The 16634-nt window shown below is 33.8% G+C and overlaps 2 protein-coding genes across 2 annotated transcripts; both read right to left on the bottom strand.

Annotated features, from left to right (window-relative positions):
* Nucleotides 1-3756: 3756 nt before the first annotated feature.
* On the bottom strand, nucleotides 3757-7605 carry LOC106355224. The gene has a single exon (XM_013795211.1). The coding sequence runs from the start codon at nucleotides 7603-7605 to the stop codon at nucleotides 3757-3759; it is 3849 nt and encodes a 1282-aa protein (XP_013650665.1).
* A 3461-nt stretch (nucleotides 7606-11066) lies between these two features.
* LOC106364129 lies at nucleotides 11067-14351 on the bottom strand. Its single transcript, XM_022697983.2, has 9 exons — nucleotides 13770-14351; nucleotides 13402-13675; nucleotides 12751-12865; nucleotides 12557-12681; nucleotides 12387-12468; nucleotides 12172-12283; nucleotides 11945-12108; nucleotides 11757-11877; nucleotides 11067-11643 (listed from the first exon to the last, which is right to left on the bottom strand). Exons 1-9 carry the CDS (start codon nucleotides 14253-14255, stop codon nucleotides 11335-11337), a joined length of 1788 nt encoding a protein of 595 aa, XP_022553704.2. The 5' UTR covers nucleotides 14256-14351; the 3' UTR covers nucleotides 11067-11334.
* Between the last annotated feature and the right edge of the window lie 2283 nt (nucleotides 14352-16634).

The raw sequence follows: 16634 nt of genomic DNA, 5'->3' as shown, positions 1-16634 counted from the left end.
AATTAAAATATTAAGGTTTCAATACTTTTCCAATACAAATTTCAAAATTATCATATTTAAGTATTTTTCTATGTTATATAGTTTAATTTGAAACTATATTAATATATAATATGAATGTCTAGTAAATGAGACTTCATATTCATACGATTTATGACCATTTGTATCTTGCTATTACCAAAAAAAAGTTAAACCATTTATCACAAAATTTTAGTGTGAGACATTTAACGTTTGTAGTTATTTATAGTCGTTTTAAGAATTCAAAATATAACATGTAAGAAAAAAAACATTTTTGTTTATTATATGGTTAATGTGGTTGTTTAATATCTTTTAATAATATAAAATTAAACAAAAAAAGCTAAGATACAAAAAAATTTATCAAATTTTTATTATTCATAATCTTTAATTGTCATATATACGTTAACCATATTAGATAATTCTGTAGCTTTTATTTAAGGAAAGAGCGAGAATATTCTTTTGTAGACTATTTATCAATTTAATAGTTAGTTTAATAAAAAGTATAATATAAGTTAAGATTGACCAACCTACTTCTCTAAGGGGGATGTATTCAATATAAAATTTGAGGTGATTTGATTTGATTTTTAATGAGGTTTTAGATGATTTCACTAAATCGCAGAGATTAAAATGATTTTGTTAAACCACCCTAAAATATCACCTAAAACCATGGGATTTGAGTTTTAAATTTTTTAACTAAGGAACTCCACCCAAACACTTTAAAATCACTTCAAACTTTAAAACTCCATAACTTAAAATATTTTCAATAACACTAGATTTTAGAGTAGTTCATAAAATGTCAAGTTCAATAACACTGGATTTTAAATGAGATTTTAAAATTCATGTGTGAATAACAGTGGTTTTGTCATTTTATTGCAAATCACCTAAAAACTTCCAATTGAATATACCCCCTTAAGAATTCTGAATTTCATTCTCATGATGACACGTGGCTACAGAACAATGTTGTAATGTTTTTCGATTAATTTATAAGGGATTTCCTAGCAATATAATTTTGGACTAACAAAATTCTCAATTGATTCTCAAGCCGCCACGTAAGCAAAATTATCATTCCAATTACGTGACAACTAATCAGAGCATTTTTTAATTAGTACAAATTACAGGTTATAACTTTTTAAATGTTTTTCTATTAATATATAGAGGATATGAGTGAAGCTGTTATTAATTGTAAACATTTGATTATTAGGTCAAAAATTGAAAGGAAATATTACAAAAGAAAAAAAAATAAGAAAATGTAATTTCATACTCAATATCAATGAAGGAGAACTACATCTTCGACTGCTTAGAAGAATAAACCTCGCCAGGTTCATCTTCTTCATTTTGTTGTATATCCCCTCACCAACCAAGGTTTATGCAAACATTCTGACATATTGTTTTCGCATCATTTTGTTCTGGAAGCCTTTAAACATAACATCTTCTCAGGCCTTTATGTAAAAAATTAGGAAAGTATGACATCCCATATATATTAATTGAGGAACATTTGAAAATATGTAACTTCAATTTTGTAATAATTAAATAAGACTCATTGTTTATGTGTCAATCAATTAGGTAGTTAATTAGTCCTATGTGTCAGCCTCACATTGAAATTGAAAAATATGTTGGTCCAATTCGATTTTTATATCTCACTAGAAACATTTAATATCAACTATATGATATCATATGATATTAACTAAAGTAAGGTGGCTATTTATTATATATTATTTCCTTAAATAAAATCTACGGAATTATCTAATTTGATTATGATATATATAGTAATTAATGATTTTAAATAATGAAGATTTGCTAATAATCTGTATGTTTTCTATCATTTTTGGTTAATTCTTTACGTTTAAAATAAATTACACAATTACATTAATCATATATTAAAATTTTAGATTTTTTTGTATATGTTGTATTTTGAATTTTTCAAAACGAGTATAAAGTACTAAAACTGTTAAAAGTCTCACATAAACTTTTGTGATCAATGTTTAAATTTTTTTCTATAATAAAATACAATGATAATAAAATCATATAAATAAATAATTTTATTTTAATAGGTGTTTATGTTAATATATATATATATATATATATATATATATATATATATACTTCATATCGTTTAAATTTAAGTATATATCATATACGATAGATAAGATTGATTGTTTTGATTTATTTATTCTAAAATGATTGCGAATAAACAAGAGCGGTCATTTGATTTATATGTGCAAGCCAATTTATTACATAATAGTAACTGATTTCTTAGTTATTTAATATATAATAATTATTTTATTAATTCATAATATGCAGAAAAATATAAATTAAGTATTTATTCTGCACAAGGCGCGGATCTTAACCTAAGTATGTATCTCTTTAATAATTTTGAATCTTAAACATTTTCTAAATCTCAGGCCAAAATAAAAGAAATAAATGAGAATAAACTCAAAAATCAATAGTTATATCGAGCAATAACCAAAATGACACAAAAAAGAGAAAAATATCGAAGATAGATAGGATTGACATGTGAACGTAAACTTCTCATAACCATATTTAACTTTTAAATTGTTAAATCATGATATAAAACCGAGGTGATATTTTCATTGTAAGTAAATAGTAGTCATGAGATTTTTCACCCTAAACGTTAGGTTTTTATACGATAAATAATTTTTTGACCTAAAATATTTTTTAAAATATGATCAGTTCATTAGTAAACAAATTATGTAATTTACAAAAAGGGGTTTTAAAAAATTGTTTAAGAGCCAAATATATTAATTCGATCAATAATATAAAATTTTTTCCGTAAAATATTTTTTAAATAATTTTCATATAAATTTACTTTGTGCAAGGCACATGTCTTATCCTAGTAAGTCGATATAAGAAAATAATATCTTACCTAATAAATGATCCTAGTATTTTTTCTCAAGTAATGAATGATATAAGATTATAGTGAATATGCGTAATTTATGAAAGTTTCAATTATGGTACGATAGTTAATGCCATATAGGAATTATAAAAAAGTCTTTTTTCCATCATAAAAACTTACTTATCAAGGCATAACAATTATATGTTATTTTGAGTTTACTCCTTCAAAATTAGTACAAAAACCAGTCTGTTGGTTGGTACTATATCAATTTTTGGTAGGTTCTATTTATATGATCTTTTGGGCTTTTTATGTTACACTAGAGGCGGTCCCGGGCTACGCCCGGGTTATTTTGTATGAATTGATTTGCAACACATTATTTTAAATTAAACAGTGTATGTTATATTGTTCGCAAAAATTAATTAACACATCAGTTTGTTTGAATAATATAATGCTTTAAAAGTTGTAAACAAATAAATAACTTTAATCACTTTAAAATTTAAGTTTGTTATAAATTATTTGTAGAAGCAAAATTGTTTTTATCATTATTAAGAGCAGATGTTAATGTCTTAAAACATAGAAGGAAGAAACGTAAATAGAACAGTGGAATTTTGACGAAGGAGGTGGTGGAAGGGAAGGAGTTTCCGTGTTGTGGAGCCTGAAATTTATTTTTAAATATATCAGTGAATATAGATTAGTATTAGTTATCAATTAATTAGATAGTAGAGTATGGAGACGTACTTGTAAGTAGTGAGGTAACCTTCATCACGGAAGGAGTTTTAGTTCTGATTCATTTTTGGTGGTACCTCGAGTGCTGCATAGTACATAGATATGAATTATTAGATAAATAACCACTTCGATATCTTCCATTAGATTCTGAGTTTTGAGTTTTACTTACTCTCATGTGGGTGAAGGCGGTTGAAGATTTCTTTGTAGACTATGTTCTTCACTTTTTGTTTGTGTGAGTCTTCGCCTTTGATGATTTGTAGTCCTGCTTTGCTTGTTACACGTGATAGGGCCACGTACAGTTGACCATGTGAGAAGACAGGTCTAGGAAGGTATAGGATAACCTCTTTTAAGCTTTGGCCCTGGCTTTTGTTGATTGTCATTGCATAACACAATCTGATAGGGAACTGGCGTCGACGTAAAGTGAACGGTAGCTGTGTATCCCCATGCAAGAGGACTACTCTTGGGATCAAAACTTCATTTCCAATGTGGGAACCAGTAATTATATCTGCCTTAAGCACTCTTTCGCCTATGTGGGTTAGGATCATACGGGTACCATTACATAATCCTTTTGTTTGGTTTATGTTTCGCAGAAGCATAATCGGGGCCCCAACTTTGAGAGTGAGTTTATGGGAAGGCAATCCTGGAAACTCCATCGAGTTGAGATACTCAATGGCGTATAGTGTATCATTTTGGTTAGATTGAGTTTCCGAAACCTCAAAGCTATCATAACTGTAGTAGTCTTTTGACTCTCCCTCGGTTTTGGAGATTGTATACGCATTGATCTCATCGACTGTATCATTCCGGGGTGTTAGGATAGCTTTGTCGGTGTAGGTACTTTGGGAGGCCTCTATTTGGTTGGTATCACCATACGCTGCATCGACAACCTGTTTTAGTGATTCATCTTTAGTCTCTTGGAGGAATGTTGGATCGATATTTACCATTTGGTCATGGTAGCCATCGTTCTCATCTTCTTGTTCTGATTCCAGACGACCCTCGCCTACTTTGAGAAGCCAATCGGAGAACTCTTTTTCGTCCTGGTTGACTCGCATATTTGTCTTCAAAGGGAACTTGTGGCAGAAATTCCATAGATATGAATGACTTATCGAAGCTAAGACAGTATCAGCTCTACTCCCTTGTGGAACAACCGGAAGGATTTGTCTAAAATCACCACCTAACAAAACCGTTTTTCCGCCAAAAGTTTGATCCTTTGCGTGTGGGCTTTTCATAGACATTATGTCCTTCAATGTTTTGTCAAGTGCTTCGAAGGCATGTTTGTGCGTCATAGGTGCCTCATCCCAGATGATGAGGTCCGTTTTCTCGATGAGTTCAGCGAGCATAGTACCTGGTTTGATGTTGCAAAGCTTATCTTCGTCGAGCTTCAAAGGAATATTAAAGCGTGAATGAGCTGTTCTTCCGTTTGGTAGTAGCAATGCGGCTATTCCTGAAGAAGCTACCGGGAGAACGATTTGTTTCCTCGAGCGAAGTCTGGATATGATGGTTTGATAGAGGAATGTTTTTCCCGTGCCTCCTGCGCCATGTACAAAGAATAGTTTTCCATCCTTTTTGTCAACAGAGTCTAAGACTGATTCGTAAATCGCACGCTGCTCGGCGTTAAGCAAGTTGTACTGATTGTCATGCCTGAGCGTTTCTTCGGCAACATCATAATCCATTTCTTGGTTCCACAAACTGTTCCCCAATTCTTTTAGCAAAACAGGTTTGATCTTAGGCATCTCTTTAATATCGTTTAAAGAACGATCTTGCATGCGCATCAACTTTTCCACTTCGATTAACGTGTACTGCTCAAGGGTCTCATCGTCCAGCTCCAGATTTGTGTGGCCTAAGATCCTTTGCCTCTTGTGAAGTATGTCCTCGCTCATCGATTTCCATGAGTGCTCCCATAGTCCTTTGGGGCTTGCAACGAAGCAAGTGGTTAGAAATGTGACAAACATATCGCGGAGTTGGTATGGGGTGGCTGTTCTAGCACCTTCTGACATACTCTCGAGCCATTCAACATCATCGTCCAAATAGCCTCGTGCGTGGCAAACCGATTTGAAGTCAGGGTATTTCACGTCGTTGAAAGTTTTCAGCTCGTCATAACTTCTAGGACCTTTAATCTTATTGATGAGGATCCTCAGATAGTATCGATCACCTGCTGATGGATGGACAGCCACAATTCGCCCAATGGTTTTTCCTTTCTTACGTTCAGACCAGACTTTGGAATTGTTGTTCCAGACGAAATATTCTGGAATTTGCACATAAGTTAATGTCCGTGCAAATGCTGACCTTCTGCATAACACCATCCATTCAGTAAACATTGTCTTCTCAATACCTGGTTTGCGGATTACGCGGCCGAGGTTATCAGTTTCTTTAATGGTGATGTTATGCTCGCCTTCTAAGTGAATGATAAGTTTCTCAACGGACGGCTTTCTTTTATGTATGTGAAATGCGAAAGTCCGCCACATGGACTCACAAGCTGACAAATACCGGGCTTCGATGTATTCTTGGATCTCATTCCGTTGTTTAATCACTTTTTCCTTTGGTTCTGCAGAAGCAACTGTGTCAGAGGTAGTTGCCGTATTTCCTTTTTCAATAACTGCGGATGCTCTGTCAACACCCTTGGTTATGTACTTGAATAAGTACTTCACTGCGCTTGTACGGTTACACCATTCCACATTGATATGAGCCTCGTACTTCTTTAGGAGATTAACGTTATGAGGTACAACAAACGTGTTGTTCAGGGTTGCCCCACTTTTAACCACAGACTCATTTTCATTTCGGCGGCGACGATATAACACGTACCCTGATTTGTCAATCGAAGTACTGTCATTATAAGGCCGAGGATACTTCTTTGTGCACACATTATTTTCCATACACGGTGACTTCGGATTAATGACACCACATGGACCATGGATCATGTGTTTTGTCACTAAATTATAAGCTTCTGGGTCTTCTTCTTTGTTTGGGAGCTCGGCTGAAATAATCTCATCTACCTCCTCCGAACTTGGTGTTCTGGATGATTTTCCAAACCACAATAATATATGTGCATGGGGGAGGCCTCTTTTTTGAAACTCTATTCTGTGGAGAGCTGCAGTGTATGGCTTGAAGAAAGTTCCTTTTTTGAAATCCTTCAGTAGCTGGTCTAACTTCATCTTAAAGACACGACATTCAATGTCTGGTCTATCATTAGGGGAGTCTCCACCGTATATCTCAAGATGTTCTTTAATCTCTTTCCAGTTAGGATTGGCCGTCATTGTGATAAACAAATCCGGGTTCCCATATTCTCTGCAGATAGCCATCGCATCATGGTATTTCTCAACTAAGTATCGAGGCCCGCCGGTGAAACTTGGCGGCAGTATGAACCTTTGTCCAATAATTTTAGCATCAGTGTCACCCTTGCTAACAGCATCGAGTACATTACTGTAGAGCTCGGCTCGCAAAACATCTTGATTATTTCTGGCCCACCTGAGCCGATCTTCTTCGATTGCCGTATAAACGTCCACAACATATTGATGGAGGAGACGACCCCCTTTAACCAATGTCATCCCTTGGTTAAGACGTGTCTGTATCTGAGCAGCGTAGTACTGGCGTATCGTCAAGAATTGCCTTGTTTTCGAGGTGCCTGTCTCTAGATGTAATGAGATTTCGGGGTGAAATCCATACTCACCATGTGGAAAGAGAAGAGGATATTGGAGGCTCATGTATAGAGGGTGGTCGTCACGGATCTGCTGCAAAGTGTCAGATTGGAATTGAACCACTATATCTCGTACTCCAATTGTTGATGACATATCCCCTACGATAAGGCCTGCGACCTCACTCGTACTCGGGAGATCGTATTCTTTACCTTTCCCTTTATCTGAGAGCAACCTTATATTAAACTCTTGCCCGCTGCCTTCGTAGTAGTCACGTGCTCGTCGGAAAAGCTTGGCTAAACAGTTATTCTCATCAAGCATCTCGATGAGGCGCGCTAAGGTTGCCTCATCAAGATTACCTTCTGTTGGGGTTTGGCCCATCGCGTTTAAACGGTTTCTGACTTCGTTGCCCGTATCAAATATATAAAGCTGGAGATATTCGGGGGGACGGCCTTGTCTCGGTATTAGCGAGCCAATTCTATGGTGGGTTTGACCTTGGATCCGTATAGTGTAGGGTCCGGGAGAATTAACTACCGTATAATCCATCTTCATTCCAATGGAGGTGAAAGCCAGTACCGAATTATAGACTCGGATGGTATCTCGAAACCACCTATGCTGAAGAAGTTCTTCTAACATGGGTGGGGGTTGATTGATCGGTGGAAGCTTTATTTGGCCATGGTTACAGCAAATAGTGAAGGTTAGTTCACCTGTTCTGAAGTCTTTACCAGTACTCTCTGAAGTCCACATTAATGCACCACATTTTGTGCATTCTACGATGGGGTTGTCTTCGGATTTAGATGTGGAGCCTTTATCTGTGGTTAAAGGTGTTTTAAATTGTTAAGACATTGCGGTTAGTATTTTTATAGTTAGAAGCGTTTAATATATTATAAAGAGATATAAATTTTATGCACTTAACATTTATTGATATGAGGTTTTAATTTATCGTGCTCATTCTTGACATTGGTTTAAAATATGAGTTGAATATATGCACCTTTCTTTGCAGTTCTTGTTGGGTGTAAGCCATGAGATCCTTGTGGAGCATGTAGACCTATGCGTATAACATATGCAGATGAGACGTATAAGTTTTTGTTATAGTTTCTTAATTATTTAAAGTTGACAGGGATTGTTACCTTGTGGCAGGGATGACGTTCGTTTGGATAGCAAGATGGCTTTTCTCATCCCTCGGGCGTTTTTTTGTCTCACTGGATAAATTAAAAGCGATCCATTTAAGACAATATATGCATTAAACATTGTGGGATAATAATGTTTTTAGACTGGATTGATTTTATACCATAGGTGTCACATTTATCACAGCCACCTGTAAATTAGATAAATAAATTAGTTTATCAATAGATTCTTTTGAAAATATATTATAATTATCTATTTAAACTTACAATCATAGTATTTTGGTTTGAACGTCGGTGGATTGCATATCTGATTGACTACAAAATAAATTCATAATTTAAAATAGTATTCTCGTAGAGAATAAAATAATATATCTTCAGAGTAATGACACACCTTTGGGTTTGTTACGTGATCCGGGTGGGCGTCCTCTTTTTCTTTTATGTGTGATTCCGGTAGAAGTTCCTGGATGGAAAAAAATTAGGAAGGTGTTTATAATATATCTATATACTATTTTTTTTAAAGTTATGGGAGAACACTTATCGTTCATACAAATAAGGAGAAGTCCATATTATATTATAGTTGCTACAGAATTTCTAATTGTATCGATGTCAAGATTTTTAAGTATAAACTTTATAAAATAGGACCTTTATAAACAGTTAGAAATTATACATTACGTAAAAGAAGTAGTGTATTAAATGTATTCATTAAATTAAATTAACTTTATTGTATTTGTATTTAAATATTATATAAATAGATAAACCCAAAATTAAATATGATAAATTATTTATTCTAATGATTTCTTAATTGATTATATATGTATAAGTTTGAAAATTATTAGCCTCGCGAAATATCATTCATAAAAAGAAGAAGACATTCATTCACATGTTTTTCCCCTTATTAACAATAACTCTTATTAAGATGGAATAATAGTATATGTGAACTCCAGCTTATATTATATGCTTAAAATAAAAATAACAAAAAAACAGGTGAGTTTGTATAAAATATAAGACATTAATAATACAGAAAATAATAGTTTTAGTTCATTTACTATATGGAGAGTTTTTTTAAAAATTTTTACCACTTTATTATTTGAAAAAGAATAATCTTATGTTTATCAAACCATATACATGTTCTTTTCCTATTAATACTAAATCTTATAAAAAAATAGTAATATTTGAGAATTCCAAGTTCTGTTATATGTCGTTAATAAAATGATAGTAAAATACAGTGATTTCTATAGAAACAAATAAGCCCACGAATTGGATTTATGTGTTTTTTAATAATTGATTACTACCTTACCAAGCTTTAACAGATTTGTGGAAACCAGTTGGACCCCATCTATAACTCACTTCTAAATTTTATAGGCTACATGTAATTATACTACAATATGATTGACAAATGTATAATATGTCAATCATAATTATATTATAAATTTTTATCACATCTTGAATTGGGTTATTCTTATAAACAGACCATTTTTAAGTTTTGGTCACTAACTTATAACATAAAGACGAAAATTACCAAATGTTTCATTTAATAGTTAAATGACATTAATACTCAATATATATTTACAAAATTTATAGAATTTGGAATATAAAAAATATATAAATATTAAAGAAAATAATAAAAACTTTTATAAGAAAAAATTTAAAAATAACAACAAAAAGAGGGAACTTTTTTTTATGATTTTATGACAAATGCGAAATGTTTTTATTTTTATCTTTTTTTCCCAAAGTTTTTTTTAAAATACAGCATTAAAAGTTGTAAATTAAAATAGTAATTTTAAAATATACTATGAGTAATATCTGTAATTTTCTCAACTCATATATTAGTTTTTATATAGCTGGAACAAATATATGCTTAAAAAAATAAGATTATAAATATATATATTTTTTTTGTATTAGTATATTTAGTTTAGTATAGTCAGAGACATGTGAAGCTCTTGCGAGGGGACAGAGTTATTAGCTGTCCTTTTAAAATAAATATTGAAATGGTTATTATTTAATAAAAAACAATTCGTGTTGTAAAAGAATATAAAACTTTAAATACCTGTTATCTCCATATTAATATAAAAACAATTTGCGATATAAAGGAATATAAAGATTGAAATTTGATTATTTTGTATGTCTTCTGTTTTAAATCGGATTACAGGTATATACACTGGATTAAAGCTATATGAACTATTCTCAAATCCATTTGGTAAATAGAATACTGTATGCAAAAGTTTGTATTTTTGAACCTGCAGTTTCCAAATGGGGTCTTCGAGGCACGTTCTCCATTTTGTGTGTAACTTTATCCTGAGAAGCAAATATATTGTTAACAATAGGGGTGGATTAATACTCGTATACCGTTTATTTGTAAAAAAAGTTTACACTTACAGAGTCGTTTGGCGAAATTTGTAGCCTACTGTAAAATCACCCAAGGAAGAACCGAGAAGGGGAAGAAATATGTTACAGAGCGTTTTGATTATCGAATATGGAGATTGGAGTAGAAAGCGTTTTTTTTTTTTTTTAGGAGTATGGTTTAGGAAAGATATTAAACTGATTGAGATATGAGAATATTTTTTTACGTTAGTAAAGGAAAACGCATTTAGTAATTGTGTTTGACATTAACGTTATTTTCTCATTTTGGTAAGTAAATCCTAATGTATTTATGGACCATTTGGGTTTGTCATAAACCTTATGGATTTGCGATATGGGAATATATTCACACTATTCTTTGGATTTAAGTCAATCAAATTAGGTTAAGAAAAAATAACATGTTGATCCAGATTATTTAAACACTATGATATTTGACAAATATCATGCATGCAATCTAATCATTGAAAAATTAAAAACGCTGAAAAATCAAAATGAGAGAAACCATTGTCTAGGAAAAAACTCTCATAATCCAAAGACATAATGAAAAAACCATGCATGCAATTGTAAAGAGACAAACACGTAAACTGAATAGATGCTGCAATCTCTGAGAACTGTCGCGAGAACCCTAGTTCCCACATTTAGGGCGTTTAACTCTCTCCAGCTCAGAACTATCACAGGTTCTCTTACTCCCATCTGCTGAATCCACACGGTTTTCAGATGTTTCCTCAGACGTGGCAGCAGTATGGTTATCTTCCGAAGACACTGTGGTTGGCTGAGGGTCTAGTGGGAGGATCTTGGTCACGGTAAGAGATCGGGTCTTACCTGAAAAGTTATGCTCTGTGACTTTGACACAAAACTTGTGCTTCTGACCTATGGTGCTGATTAGAGCTTCCGGAACTGGCGCCTCAAGGTTAACTCCTTCGTTGCCATTAGCCTGACATTCAATCAAAACAGGGTCAGGCTTATACGTTTAAGAGATTAGCATGATGAAAAGAAAACAACATCTGCCCAAAACGTTTCAGAGCTTATATACTTATAAAAAGTTACCTCAAAATAGCTTCTGACTAACTCTGATGCTGGCTTCCCAGTCAGCTCACGACCAGCATCACCAAGAAGCACAAAGACAGCTTGATCACTGTTGTCATAAACGGATATCTTTGACAGGTACCTGCCATGAAAGAATGAGAACGTAACTCCAATAAAAACTTAATTGAAGTTCAGGTTAGAGTTCTTACTGTGGAACACCAGATGCATTAACCTTTCCACACTTCTTGCTTGTACAGATCAACGAAGTTGGACCGTTGATAACCTTAGAATGGCACCCACTGCAAGCAATGTAATACCAAGAACAACCATGCACGACGTCATCGATCGTAGCCGTGCACTCAAAGAAGGCATCCTGCGTATATGCATAAGAATATAAATTTCTCTTAGTGATTGAAGTTTTATAGATTGAGTTTACCTTTGCGGATTCTTGCTCGATGTAGGAGAATATTTCCCCTATAGTCATTGTCTCACGTTTGGTGACTACCTCTGCATTAACCTGCTCAGCAATTGCGGGATTAGAGCCCAACCTGAGATAGAGTAAAAAAATTTGAGTTAGTCAGTCAACGCAGTGAGGTAACGCGAGCACTTCATTCAGAAAAAAGAGTAAAAGCAAAACACATAAACGCTTACCAACTGAAGTAGTCTATTGTAGGTTGGACTTCATAGTCCATAAACACACGCGAAGATGACATTGAGGTCAAGGCCAGAGTACCTGTTGTCACATGAAAAAACCCAACTAAAGAACACAAAATGCTGATATATAAATGTAAGAAACCTATATCATAGATAAAAATCAGAACCTCCGAGAGTCTTCGTGTTGACGGTCGTGACCAGTAACACAGTGGGTGTGCCCTCGTACGAATTGAACTTTTTGCAGAAGTCTCTTGCAGCCTGATCCCAAAGGTATAGCTTCATGACCGGTCCACTGAAAAACGATACTACGTAAGTAATAGGAGTAAGGAGAAGTAGTTTTCAGAAAATAATGTACACGTACTCATGTGATTGGACATGAATAAGAACACGCCTTGCTTTTGCTATCTCCACTTCATCAAGAACCGGTGCCTCAACGATACTCTGACCGTTAACCAACTTCATGTGGCCAACAACATCTAGGCAAACATCACAATAGTTACATCTATATTAAAATTCATCAATTTAATGAATCACAGCCAAAAAATATATATATATATTGTCAACTTTTTCTGTCTAACAAATGTTATAAACTTTAAGTTTAAAAGAATCTAAGCAATCCTAATAATCCAAGTTTTTACGTATGAAACAACATGTATTCACAATTCTATTTTTTAAAGCATATATTTCTTTACGGATGCTAAAACAAAACATTGATTCAACCAATTATCAAGCAACTAAACTAAAATCCAAGTTTTTACGTATGAAACAACATGTATTTACAATTCTATTTTTTAAAGCATATGTTTCTTTACGGATGCTAAAACAAAACATTGATTCAACCTATTATCAAGCAACTAAACTAAAATCCAAGTTTTTACGTATGAAACAACATGTATTTATAATTCTATCTTTTTAAAGCATATATTTCTTTACGGATGTTAAAACAAAACATTGATTCAACCAATTATCAAGCAACTAAACTAAAAATAACGTTGGGAATCATAGAGCTTACCGTAGAGGTCTCCTTTGAGGTCGCAGTTCGCTTGAAACTCTTCATATGAATGGAACCGGAAACTGTCCGCATCAAAATGAGTGGGACAGTTTAGAAGAACCTTCAACTCCGAGTTCCATGAGAACGACACTGTAACGGTATGATCAGCAACCCGAAACACCGATTTGTTTCTGGATCCGTAGAAGTTGTTGAGTTTGTAAACAGAGCCTCGCTTCATATCAGGCAGATATTTTTCAATACGCCCTGGGGAAATAAATCCTTGAATAACAGTTCCCTGCGAATAACGACATAAGAGAAACCCAGCGTAAGTGAAGAACGATAAGCACAAACTCCTTTCGAAATGAAAAATAATGCTTAATTACTATAACCTGTTCGTCGATGAGTAGCATCTCCATGCCAATAAGCGTCTTCTTTACCGGATTCCAAGCCTCCCAGAAATGGATGAGCCGAAACTTCAACTGAGCTTCGTTGGGACCCAGCGAGAGATCTTTGAAGAATACGCTTTTTTCGTCGGAATCGGATGACATAATCGACTTCCCATGTGGTTTCATCGCCATTGATAGAGTTTCTAGGGTTTTGATTTGTAGACGGGTGAAGAAACAATATATAAAGGAGGAGGAAAGGGGGAAGATGAAAAGAAACCATAAAGAAGAATTGAAGGCGAAATTGATTGAGAGAAACCGATCGCGAGGAATCGGATGATGAAAACACAGAGGAGAAGACGAAGAGAAATGGTGAAGAGAAGGAGAGACTCCAGAACGCGCCTCCGTAGACCTAGGTTTAAGCTGAAGAACAGGCCATAACACAAACCTGGCGAAGCCCATTAACCCAGACCAAAAACCGAACAAACCCATCCAAATAAAACAGAAACCCAGACCCGAAAGGAAATGTTCCTATTGGTCGAATATATATCCTGACGTGGCACCCTAGATTTTGAGGAAATCGGGCTTTTAGTATTGTGATACTGGTGATTTCTTTTAGTTTATTTAGAATTTTTAAAGCTGGTTGTTTGAATTTTTTTCTTGTTATGGCTTGAAACTAAACCGTGTTAAAAAAACATATATATGATATTTATTTAAATTATAAAAAATCAATTATTGTAATCCTTTTAAAACAACGATATGTGTCCTTTAATTTTTTTTAAAAAAAATTGACAAATTACATGTCGATTCAAATTCATCAAACTGAATGTATGAATATGAAAACATAAGTTTTTAACTGAAACCAATTCCTCTTTCAACTTTAATTCAATCATGAAACTTTTGTCATTCTTCTAACATGATATTGTGTGATAAAGAGACGTGTCAGTATTCTTCGATCATGGATTAATGCCATTATGTCATTTACTTTGGTAAACGTTAATATAAAAAGACTTGTGTCATTTTTCTAACTGGTTTACATCGTTGTGTTGTAATGTTTCTAATAGGTTGTACAATGTCACATGTGAGTAATCCTTGAGTTTGTGATGAATCGTTCTCAACATCAAATTATATGGACGTACAAAATCAAGAAATTGTAGAGATTTTAGCCATATACAGGTGAACCAGTTTGCTCAATGTGTTAACATTGGTTAGTTGCTGACTGAATATATAGAGGAGTACTCATTAAGTTTTAATAGTTTTCCATAAAATAACCATGAACCGGTTTGGTCACGGTTTACTTAAACGTGCAAAACATTCATTTAATGAGTACTCTTTTATTAATATGAGGTTGGTCCACTCGATGGTACATTATGTAATATCTCTCGTGAGACAGGGAAATTTATTAAGGGCGTCTGAGTTTGTACGTGAGGCTGACACGTCAGGGTTGTCATTTAAAAATGTTACATGATTAATATATAGGGGATAATACCATTATTAAAATATTTGAATATGAACATGCTTCTTTGCACATAAAAAAAAGGAAATGAACATGCTTCATTGGTGAAGATTTGGAGTATTGGTTACTTATATCCGTCCTCGCAATCTCAACCGACAGATTTTAAGAAGTGGCACATACATTAGATGCCTCTGCCGGAACATGAAACACAATTACATAGCCTCCTACGAAAAACAGAGAACAGATCGTGGATGCGCCAACTGCAACACCAATCATGCTAATTCACATGTGAAAATCATGATACCGATGCATATACCAACACGAATATGCTGGAGGGAGCAGTGTTCAAAAATTCGTTAGAGACTACGAATCTGGAAGAAATTCAAAGTGGTACTGATGCAGCGCATCTTACTTCACATACATGTTAACTAGGGAAACATATAGTGATGGGCTTTCTTTTGGACTTTACTAATTTATGTCGGTTTAGCTTATTCTTTAAGTTAGGATTTGTTTAGGTTTTTCTATTTAAGAAGCCATTAGGCTATTTTGTTTTCAGTTTGATTTGATTAATAAAATAGGTTTGGCTTTTGGGAAAATTGTATTATCTATCCCTTGTATTGATTTGATTAGATTCATCAATCAAGAAACATGTCCCAAGCGAGGATTCCCTAGAATCTCTTGGTTGAGCTGGCAGGTCCCAAACGTGGTTCCATAACCCCTTGGTTGAGCTGTTTATCATTGCTTCCGCTCCATCGGGTGGTATCAGAGCTGCGTCTCTTTGGTTTCTTAATCGAAGAACGGTTCTGGATGTCATGGTGAGTCTATCCTATCCAGGACGAACATCTATCCTATCCAGGACGAAAGTCTCTTTGTTGAGAGAGAAGAAAACTATGAAATCTATCGAGAAATCTATGGTTATCCGATCTACGATATCTATGAAGATGATGTCCGCGTTGTCGACTTCGTTTTTGGTGAAGATTCTTTTGCAAATTTCGTCTGTGCAAATATCGGGCAAGACGAGATTCGTGCAAAATTCGGGCGGGACAATATCCGTGCAAAACCCGTGTAGGAAAAGTTACGTGCAAATTTTGGGGAAAGTCAGAAGATTCGGTTTTATAAAAATTTCGGATTTGAAGATAAATATTTGAAGATTTCAGCCACGAAAAACCTATTCAAGATTCGAGGACGAATCTTCTACAACCCGGAAAGAATGATGCAGATAAGTATTTGGAATATCTCCAAATATCTTGTTATTTATTTTATTAATTATATTAATTTAGATAATTACCTTTTATTTGTATTTTCTATATTTTAATGGTTTTCCTATTTTAATTAAGATTAGGGTTTTCTAGATTTAAAGATTTATTATAAATAGGCATTGAAGCCTAAAGTTGTATGAATGCTTTGATAATTAA

The sequence above is a fragment of the Brassica napus genome, chromosome C9 (assembly GCF_020379485.1).
Source record: "Brassica napus cultivar Da-Ae chromosome C9, Da-Ae, whole genome shotgun sequence".
NCBI classification, from domain to species: domain Eukaryota; kingdom Viridiplantae; phylum Streptophyta; class Magnoliopsida; order Brassicales; family Brassicaceae; genus Brassica; species Brassica napus.
The sequence above is the reverse complement of the archived record's forward strand: the minus strand, read 5'-3'. Positions and strand labels throughout refer to the sequence as shown.